The sequence below is a fragment of the Propithecus coquereli genome, unplaced genomic scaffold, assembly GCF_000956105.1.
Source record: "Propithecus coquereli isolate 6110/MARCELLA unplaced genomic scaffold, Pcoq_1.0 Scaffold80, whole genome shotgun sequence".
NCBI lineage: Eukaryota > Metazoa > Chordata > Mammalia > Primates > Indriidae > Propithecus > Propithecus coquereli.
Window position 1 is genome coordinate 7,889,015 of NW_012154174.1, and position 11,154 is coordinate 7,900,168.

General features: G+C 34.8%; 1 protein-coding gene across 4 annotated transcripts in view; it reads left to right on the forward strand.

Annotated features, from left to right (window-relative positions):
• Positions 1-11,154, forward strand: part of PPP3CB (protein phosphatase 3, catalytic subunit, beta isozyme) — a 43,434-nt gene that overhangs the window by 6,264 nt on the left and 26,016 nt on the right. For all 4 annotated transcript variants that reach the window (XM_012663307.1, XM_012663308.1, XM_012663305.1 and 1 more), the window contains exons 4-8: positions 32-177; positions 446-585; positions 690-767; positions 873-967; positions 3,618-3,743. In XM_012663307.1, the coding sequence (XP_012518761.1) occupies positions 32-177; positions 446-585; positions 690-767; positions 873-967; positions 3,618-3,743 (585 nt within the window). The remainder of the gene's footprint in view (positions 1-31; positions 178-445; positions 586-689; positions 768-872; positions 968-3,617; positions 3,744-11,154) is intronic.

An 11,154-nucleotide genomic window follows, 5' to 3' on the forward strand; every position in this document is an offset into this window, starting at 1 on the left:
TTTCAAATTATTTAATTTTTTCTTTTTCTAGGTAAAATTAAATATTCAGAAAGAGTCTATGAAGCTTGTATGGAAGCTTTTGATAGCCTGCCTCTTGCTGCACTTTTAAACCAACAGTTTCTTTGTGTTCATGGTGGACTTTCACCAGAAATACACACACTGGATGATATTAGGAGAGTGAGTATATATTTTAGTTCCAAGGTTGATTACTATTTATAGTACTTTGTTGAGTAGAGAGTAGAAGCTTCAAAATTCTCTTTGCTGCCAAGATTAGGTAATACTAAAAATTAAGATACTGATGATATTTTAAGGAACTAAGCTTCTAATCATTCAGAACTATGTAGTATGGACTATATTCAAAGTTGGTACTGCTTTCCTGTGTTCATTCTGTCCTTATTTTTTGATGAATTATTTCTGTTCTTTGTTTTTTTCTTTTCTTTCACAGTTAGATAGATTCAAAGAGCCACCTGCATTTGGACCAATGTGTGACTTGCTATGGTCCGATCCTTCTGAAGATTTTGGAAATGAAAAATCACAGGAACATTTTAGTCACAATACAGTTCGAGGATGTTCTTATTTTTATAAGTAAGGAAAAATCCAAGATTAATCACATTTTAGTTGCTAACATAGCATATACTACATACAAAAAAAATCGTCATTTTACTTAATTTACTCTTTTTCCCCCACAGCTATCCAGCAGTGTGTGAATTTTTGCAAAACAATAATTTGTTATCGATTATTAGAGCTCATGAAGCTCAAGATGCAGGGTAAGAATTCTGTTTCCCTGACCCAAATTAACACCTTAAATACAAATCAATCTTAGTATCCATGACTGATGCTTTACGATGCATATTAAGCTATTTGTTTTGCAGCTATAGAATGTACAGAAAAAGTCAAACTACAGGGTTCCCTTCATTAATAACAATTTTTTCGGCACCTAATTACTTAGATGTCTACAATAATAAAGGTAAGATGTTGTTGATAAAAAAAATTGTTAAACAACTTAGCATTTTAATTGACTTATTTTTTTGAAAATAGAAAAGGGGTGTTGTATGAAACTATATCTATCCAAATCTCATTATAAAAAACTATAAGATATAAGGGAGGGGAGAGAACAAGAAATAAAAATCCAAAATGTGAAACTGAGTCATATATAACCATTCCACAACTTGTCACTTACAAAAACTGTTTTGTAAAAAGTGCTCTGAGTTAAGTACATCAAGCAAAATCAAACATGGTTTTCTCAAACTCCCCTTTCTTAAATCTTTCCCCTTAAAATCAAGAGAATTTTTGTTGTTTGTATAAAGCTGCTGCTGCTTTGATGATTTTTTTTTATTTGCACTGTCTACTTGTTTAGTTTATCATGTTTCTTGTTTTGTGTTTACCGATCTAGGTTCTGTTTCCCTTTCTTATTCCCTACTTTTACCTCCACAGTCTTATCACTGCCCCATGAAGTACTTTTTTGTATTTGAGCTTTCCTTGATTAAGCCATACTAACCTCATTTGAAGGATATGTTCTTCTCTTTCTTTCTACTGCTTTTTTCCATTTTTTCTTAAATCTTTTTTTCTTTACCTTCTATTCCAGTGGTTTTCATTTCCCCTTTGTCCTTGTGAATTTGATCTGTCTATAGTAATTGGATTTCATTTTATTTTAAACATAACTATTGACAGATGATACCAAAAAGTTTTAATCTAGTTTAAGTGTGTGCCAAGGACCTTGAAGATGAGATTGAGTATGTTTATGTAGTTCACATCTTCAGAAGAGGAAATTAAGAGGCCAGCTTCTATTCTGTCTTGACGTGTCTGGAATTCAGTTGACTATGCCATAGCTTCAGGATCAGACTGGAGTGTATGTGCCAGGAGGAAAGAACAGAAGGTTAAAGACTTTTAAAAGTACATTTAGGGAGATGATGAGGTCATTGCTAAATAAGGGTCATGGTGTAAGTTCAAAAGAGGAGCAGAAAAAGAATTTTTTTGGGTGATGGGAGATGATGGTTAAAAGATTAAAAGATTTGCCTGAGATCGAACAGTAGTATGCTGGGTAACAGAATATGCCATAAGAACTTATACTGTAGATATCTAATGAAATGTGACTTCATTTTTGCAAAGAAAGATATCTAAGTTTTGACTCCATTATAAAAAACAGAATTGACTGTTAACATTTAACAAACTACCAGTGCTCTAATTCCTCAACTGTGACTTCCCTCGTCAGTATTAAAGGAGCTAGAGTTCTGTGCTGGGTTAAGTACTGCCTTACTGGTTGTCCTTTGTCAGTTTGACTCAGGAGGTTAAGGGATCAATTTTTTTAGTACTTAGAAAAGAAACTCAAACCATTGACTCTGTCTTGTCAAAATCAAATGTCTCTTGATAGTTTTGAGTCTGTATAGAATAGTGTTAATGATTTGAGTGTTTACATAGTGTGTGTATGTTTGTAATGTTTCATTCCATCCATAAGGCAATTTTCTAGATTTTTCTCTCTCTCTTTTTTCACCTTTAAATAAGTCCTGGAAACTTGGTATCAGCTCATAATTTTTTAGGTTAATTTAAAGTACTTTCATTTCACATGGGAATTTCGTAAGGGGAACAAACATATACCTGTTAAGTTAGTAAATGATAACGTAGCAGGATTGCTTTTGATTCTGCATTAGCCAGAATCACAAATCTTGGAATTTAACATCTACATTTCAATACTTTTTGTCAAAATTTTTTTTAAAACCACATAATTATTATATATGCACAGCATTTTGTATTTTTATGTAGTTTCATGTAAAATACATTCTGTGATCTTAAAATAAACTATTTTATAAGTGAGAAACATATTAGTTGAATAATTTACCAAGCATTGCACAGCTAGTATGTGCTGTAGTTTTAGATTTAAATCTAGTCCTGCTAACCCAGTGTTCCATAAAGTAATACAACCAATGACTGAAATCTATGTAGGTTAATTTAAGATATTATGTCAGCATATTATATCTGAAATGGAGATGAATATGTTACTTTTGCATTATTTGGTTATAATATTTTCTCTTTTGGTATTTTAGTGTTTTTTTTCCCTAAATGAGGTAAAATATTTCTTTATAATAGTTTTGTCTCACTTTCCATATTAAGTGAAACAAATACATTCATACATTCATAAATAAAATGCTCCAAATTAGTGGGATTTTTTGTTTGTTTGCTTTATTACCATTCAGCTGTACTTCTCGGGTTGCCTGCAGCTAAAGACTCTCTTAAATTCCTCAATTTATATGAACTTTAAAAACCTAGAAAATTGCTCATTGCCATTCGATGTTTCCTCTAAAAATTGAGTTTTCACGATTTTGGATTTAGTAAAAGTGCATGTTCATCATTGGATTATAAAGTAAAACAGACATTGTGAAAAGAATCTGGAAATTTTATTAATAGTAATAAGCGAAGATCTGACTATTGCTATACATAAAAATGTGTTAAAAACAGAAGACGTTACTACTAAAAATTAGTTCATTTCCCCCTCTGCCAAACTTGATTCCACTCACCCCCGATGCCCTTCCCTCTTAAAAAGATATTTTTCTGCTTTTATGTATTTTATACTTTTGAGGCTAAAGACAAATTGTTACATTGACATTCAAATTATCTTGCAGCTGCTGTATTAAAATATGAAAATAATGTGATGAATATTCGACAGTTTAACTGTTCTCCACATCCGTACTGGTTGCCCAATTTTATGGATGTCTTCACATGGTCTTTACCATTTGTTGGAGAAAAAGGTATGATTTTTATTAAAAAAAAAAAAAGAATTGTTTCATTACTGTTACATTTACTCCAGTTTACTATCATAGGTACATCTTGCTAAAGGAAACTAGAGTCTAGTTTCACTATGGTTACGGCTCTACTTGTGTCAGTGGGTGTGGGTAGGAGAGCCTCAAAGATATTTTAGTTAGCTGTTTACAGCCCCCATGTGAGAGTGTCTGGGGGACTGGGAGAAGACTTATAAATAGCCTGATGTTGTCTTCAGCTGTTGGATATTTTTTCTTTTTTTCTTTAGCTTAAATCATTTATGAAGGAATGGAGGGATAGCTTTTTTTTGGAATGGACCCTTCTGCATATTTTAACACCATTTTTGGACATGCCACAGAAATTCATGAAGGAACTTAAAAGTCTTCATTTTGACAATATTAGTCACTTTATAGCAGTTCTGTACTCTGAGAGAAATGATAAAGAGAAATTTAGATTCTAACCTAATATTTCTTCTTCTATATAAAAAAATGTATAAAATTTTAGTAGTGATGCTTTTCTGATAATTTAGAGGAACACCTATTAGTACATACTTAAAAGGCTGTTTAAGAGAAAATAAATGTAATTTAAGAAATTTTGTTTCTAACTTTTGTTTCTAGTTACATAAAATTCTTAGGATTTCGTTACTTACGACATTCTTCTTTTCCATTTTAGTGTTAATGTTTTCACAAGGCAATGCCTCAGTTTTCATATGTGGAAAATGATAGTATGAGAGTATAGACTTGATTGTAAAACATTTTGTTCTATATCCCTCTCTAATTTTTTCTCACCTCTTCCATGTTACAAAATGTTCCTTTCTGTATGAAATATGTTCCTTCTGCCAAGGCAATTTGTGGTTCTAACATTCAGAATTAATACTTAAACTTTGTGTGTTGACTAGGTTTTCTTCAGATTGCCTTTGGTCTTCTTCTTTTACTCAGTAGGTTCAACATTAAGTTAATATGAAGCTAGAATTACCCTTTAGCATTTGAGAAGGGGGCCAGTTAAGGGCTTAGGTGCAAGGGATGCATTACACTTACAACCTTCTATCTTTGGTATATGAGAAATAGTTCAGTCATAGCATCATCAGGCTAAAGTGAATTTAAGAATTCATCTTGCTCACTCTCCTGCCTCCAGGCTAGACTGCAACTCAACTATTTTAATATAATATGGGGAGGGTGAAGGAGTCAGGAGGATAAGGTAGGAGAAAATGGACATTTCATAGATCTCTCTAATTCGGTTCTCTAAAGTTCCCATGTAAGGAAATATTTCATTATATCTAATCTAAACGTTTATACTGTGTTTAAACAAGGAAAGAAATAGATAATAGGTTTTTCTCAACTAGTGCACCTATGAAAAACCAGGGCATCGTAGAGCTTTAGAGCTCATAAGCGAACTTAATCATTTAGTCCAACTCGTTGTGAGAGATGAGAAAATTTAATATGATTTCTGTGGCTTTCTTACAAGTGAAGATGGAGAACAGTAAGCTTTTCTCAGTGTTCCGTATTTGAAGTCTGCTACTAAGTGATCTTTGGTTCTTCCTTGCCACTCTAACTCACCTTATCTCTTATAAGGAAGTATGCAAACCTTTTGACTATTTTTTGTTGTTTTTCTGTGGATCTTCTCTGAATTATTCACATCTTTCTAAAAATGTAAAGCTCAGATTTTAACATTACATGTGAATAGAATGCTAACCTGTGTTGAACACAGTAAGAAAATTTTCTCAAATTCTTTGCATATCTTACTATTTTAGTATTTGATAGCTGTTCAGGTAGCCTAACTACTTCTTGATTCTAATGTAAATTTTCTTTTAATGTGAAAAGCAGCAAGTGACATTTCATTTGTTCTACTTCCAAAAAGTCAGTTTAACTCTGGTCTAGTCCCTGGGAAGCAGCTAACCACCTAAGCCAAAGGCTTCCTGAAAGGCTGGTTTAATCCCAAAGTTAGATGAAAGCAGTGTTTTTGTAACCTTTTGGGGGCTAAGGACCCCTTTTTGGTTTTATCTAAAGAAATCTTACATTGGCCTATAGTCCCAGCTACTGGGGAGGCTGAGGCAGAAAGTTTGCTTGGTCCCAGGAATTTGAGGCTGTAGAATGCTTTGATCATGCATGTGAATAGCCTCTGCACTCCAGCCTGGGCAGCATAGTGAGACCCTGTCTCAAAAAAAAAAATTACATTGAACAATTTACAACATGTACAAAGGTAGAGTGAATAATATGAATTTCATATGTACTAATTACTAACAGTTATCAAATCATGGCCAATCTTGTGTCATTTATATACTTATCCACTACTCCCCGCCCCACACCTCAGTTATTTTGAAGTAAATCTCAGCTGTTATTTTTTTTGTGTGTCTACAAGTATTTTAGAAAATATTTCTTATAATAAATTTTTTTAAAGTAACTACATTTAAAATGTGTTACTTTTTAAAGTAACACATTTTTTTAAAAGTAACTACACATAAACATAAAAACATTTATTAATTTCTTAATATAGAACTGTTTTGAGAATCTGATGAAAATTACGGAGTTTTGCACCAGAAAAGTTCATGTACAATATATGTACATACATGGAGCATTTTCAGGACGCTCATAGATCTAAAGTGAATTGGTAAACTCTCTCAGGTTTATTGACCCTAATTTAAGAACCTCTGTTCTAAAGGATCAATATGATGTGATCTTCTATAGAAGGTCATACATATAAGGTATATTCATTTACTAGATTTTTTTTGAAAGTCTGTTTTATTTAAGAAACAAAAGATTCAAGTAAGCTGTGGGTCTTTGCAGATTAATAGGGGACTTGAGATACATAAGTAATGATAATAACATGTAATGTGGTAGGTGGCCCAAGACAAGCATAGTTTTATAGGAGAGGAGAGAGGAGGTTATTTCTGTCAGAGGCATTAAAGTAGCTTTTTAATGGTGGCTTGAAGAATGGTAGAATTGTGCTGGTGGATATGATAAGCAAGAGAATTCTAGATAAGAGAGCTTCCCAAGTCTGAGTCTGAAAGCAAGAAAGCATAGGTCTCTGACAAATGTTGAGGGGTTCAATTTGATTAGCGAGTAGGATATATGAAGGACAGTAGTAGAAAAAAATGAAAAGTTATGTCAGGGCTAGATCATGAGGATCTTGATCACCACACAGAGAAGGTGGAACTTTTATAAATGGTGGCAAGCCACTGAAACACAGAATATGACCATGCTAGTCATTTAGCAAAATTACTGTGGTGAAGTGGAGTGGAAGGAAGACTAGAGGTTGGGAGACCTGTTACGAAGCTACAAGCAGAAATCAAGTAGAGACATCCTTATGAAGAAGCCCTGGTAGCATTAGGAATAAGAGTGGGGAAAACAGAAGAACTAATAGTAGAATCAGTGAGACTTAATGAGATTGCATGTTTAAGGGGTGGGAATGGTTGAAGATGACTTGGATATTTTCAGTCTGGTAAAGATGGTACCATTAACACACTCTGATGAGAAAACTCGTTATTACAGCAACCTTTACTTTGGTCATAGCTGCTCTTCATCTTCATTGAAATCTCTAAGTCTCTGACCATGTCAATTTCTTTTTTTTTTTCTTGAGACAGAATATCACTCTGTTGCCCTGAGTAGAGTGCCATGGCATCAGCCTAGCTCACAGCAACCTCAAACTCCTGGGCTCAAGTGATCCTCCTGCCTCAGCCTCCCAAGTAGCTGGGACTATAGGCGAGTGCCACGACGCCCAGCTAATTTTTCTATTTTTAGTAGAGACAGGATCTTACTCTTGTTCAAGATGGTCTCTAACTCCTGAGCTCACGCAGTCCTTCCGCCTCAGCCTCCCAGAGTGCTAGGATTACAGGTGTGAGCCACCATGCCCAGCCAACCACGTCAATTTCTTACATGTCAGATCCCCCTTGTTGCCCCGCTTCCTTTTTTCATTTTTTTAGGAGACAGGGTCTCATTCTGTCACCCAGGATGGGGTGCAGTGGTGCAATTATAGCTCACTGCAGGCTTGAACTCCTGGGCTCAAGCGACCCTCCCACCTCAGCCTCCTGAGTAGCTGGGACTGCAAGTGTGCACCACCACACTTGGCTGTCTCTTCCTTCTTAACACACCTTCAAACTCCTTTTTCTCATGTTTTTCTACTTCATTTGTCCTGTAAATCTTAGCTCTAGTCAAATCCAACCATCTATTTTCTCCATTCGTACAGCCTGGGTATAGAGTACTGCTGGAAATACTTATACAGCCTTATGAATTGGTGCCACCCCTTGATTTCTAGCATTAGCTGGGCTATCAGTAGTACCCAAACACTCTTTATGTCCCTAGTCTGCTTTTTCTCCCGTTTTCCTTAGAATGTGGTCTAAAGTTTCATCTTTTTTTCTTTAAATACTTTCTTTCTTCTTTCAGCCATTTCCCTTACTGAATGAAAATACATGATACTAATGGGAGCTTTCTCTACTTATTGTTGCCTGCTTTATAAAGTATATTCTTCTTGAATTCTTCCCTTGTTGAAGAGGTGACTCTTCCATCCAGGGCTAGCCCTTCTAATTTGTCCGTAGATTCTATTACCCATCTGCTTTTTCAGGAAACTTTCTTCATCATTCATGTCCTCTGTATCATCACACTCTCTACTAATTCTTTTATTAATTATTCGATCTGATCTTTAAATAAAAAGTAACATTTCTCCCATATGATATTTTTAACTACTACTGTGCTATGATTTTCTTTCTTTTTTTGAGACATTAAATGTCTCTTTTATTTTTATTTTTTTAATTTCAAAATATTAAGGGGGTACAGATATTTTTGATACATGGCTTGAGTCAGGGCTATAAACGTGCCCATCACCCAAATAGTGTGCATTGTATCCATTAGATGGGTTTTTGTCCCACCCCTCCTCCCCGCCCCCCTTGATTTCCAATGACTTTTACTTCCCTCTGTGCACCTGTGTGCCCATCATTCCAATTTATTAGAGAGTACATTTGGTGTTGATTTTCTTTCCTTTGCTACAACTTTCTTGCCTTTCTTTCAGAAGCCAAGCTTCTGGGTGAAAAGTGATATATACTTTAAAGCTACTATTTAGTATCCATTAAATGGTTCCATCTAGCTTTCAAGATAAACTGTAAGCTGTCATACAAGGTCCTTGGACCTTCCCTACTTTCTCTTCAGCCTCATTTCCTGCAGTTCTTTTTCACATTCTTGATGTTCCAGTTGTAACACAGCACAGCCAATTTCCTCTTTAAGTTTTGTGCCTTCATACTTTTATTTTTTCATAACAGCTTTATTGAAATACAATTCACATACCATATAGGTGACCTATTTAAATCGTACAATCCTATTGATTTTTAGTATATTCTACAGAGTTGTGTAACCATTACTACAGTCAATTTTGGAACATTTTCATCATCCTCACCAAAGAAAGTCACTCTCCATTTTCCCCCAACCCGTCCCCGCCAGCCCTAGGCAACTGCCAATCTACAGTTTTCATAGGTTTGTATATTCTGGACATTTCGTGATAATGGAATCATACAATATGAGGTCTTGTGTGACTGGCTTCTTTCCATAATTTTGTCAGGTTCATCCATGTTGTAGCATGAATCAGTACTTCATTCATTTTTATGATGGGATAGTATTGTATCATATGGATATACCATATTTTGTTAATCTATTCATCGGCTGATATTTGATTATTTTTGTTTTTTGATTTTTATGAATAATGCTACAAAGAACATTCATGTACACATTTTTGTGTGGATATATATGTTCATTTTCCTTGGGTATAGACCTGGGAGTGAAATTGCTAGATCATATGGTAACTCATATGATTAACCTTTTGAGGATCTGTCAAACTGTTTTCCAAAACAGCTGCACCATTTTTTAATCCCACCAGCAGCATATGGTTCCAATTTCTCCATATCTTTGTCAACACTTGTTATTATCTGTTTTTTTTTCTTTTTTTAAAAGAGACAGCCCCCTCGCTCTGTCACCCAGGATGGGGTGCAGTGGTGCATTCAGAGCTCACAGGAGCCTTGAACTCCTGGGCTCAAGCGATCCTCCCACCTCAGTCTCCCAAGTAGCTGAGGCAACAGGACCATGCCACCATATTCGGCTAATTTTTCTTATTTTTGTAGAGACAGAGTCTCACTGTATTGCCCAGGCTGATCTCAAACTCCTGACCTCAAGTGATCCTCCCTTCTCAGCCTCCCTAGTTGCTGGGATTACAGGCATCAGCCACCATGCCCAACTCCTGGAGTGGTTTTAATTTGCATTTCCATAGTTAATAATGGTGTTTAGCATCTTTTCATGTCCTGTTGGCCATTTATATATCTTCTTTGGTTAAATGTATTTTCAGATCCTTTGCTTATCTTGTAATTGGGTTATTTGTCTTTTTATTGTTGAGTTGTGTTTTTTATATATTTTAGATGCAAGTCCCTTATCAAATAGATGATTTAAAAATATTTTCTCCCATTGTGTGGGCTATCTTTCACTTTCTTCATAGTGTCCTTGTAAGCAAAAAGATTTTAATTTTGATGAAATCCTATTTAATCTATTTCATCTTTTGTTGCTTGTGCTTTTGGTGTCATATTTGAGAAATTGTTGCCTAACTTAAGCTCTTGAAGATTTACCCCTCTTTTCTTCTCAGAGTTTTATAGTTTTATCTCTTACATAAAGGTTTTTGATGCATTTTGAGTTAATTTTTGTATGTGGTGTGCAATGGGTAGTCTAGCTTTACACTTTTGCCTGTGAATATCCATTTGTCCTAGCACCATTTGTTGAAAAGAGTATTCTTTTCCCACTGAATTGTTTTGGCACCGTTGTCAAAAATCAGTTCTCCTTAAATGTGAGGTTTTTCTTTCTGGACTCTCAATTCTATTCCATTGAGCTCTAGAACTACTTTATAATTTTTCTCACTTGTGTTTAGAATGCCTTGTCTATACTCCCCACTGGGCAACCCCCTAGTTCATGATTCCTCTCGAATGTCATCACCAAAAGCTTTGCCTTCCCCAGTAGGTCTTTTGGATTTTGCATACCTTTGAATATTTAAAGCATAGTTTTCATCACCCTTGTGGTTGAGATGTGTGTGTGTGTATTTTTTTATATATATGTGTGTGTGTGTGTGTGTGTGTGTGTGTGTGTGTGTGTGTGTATATAAAATCTCCTTTAGTAGTTAGTAAGCTTTTTGAGGGTAAAGGCTGTTCCTTTCATATCTGAATCCTAGAGCTTTAGCACAGTCTCTTAACATGTGGTGTGTTTTTAATATATTTGTAGGAGGAAAATTAGTTTTATAGGGGTAGTATTGAATTTTGTTTTAGATGTGTTCATTTCTAGGTGCCATTGGGACAGCCAGGGGCTAATATTCAATAGACATTTTAATTTATTAATTGAAATTTTCTTTTATCTTTCCTATTCATTTATTATATATTTATTGGGT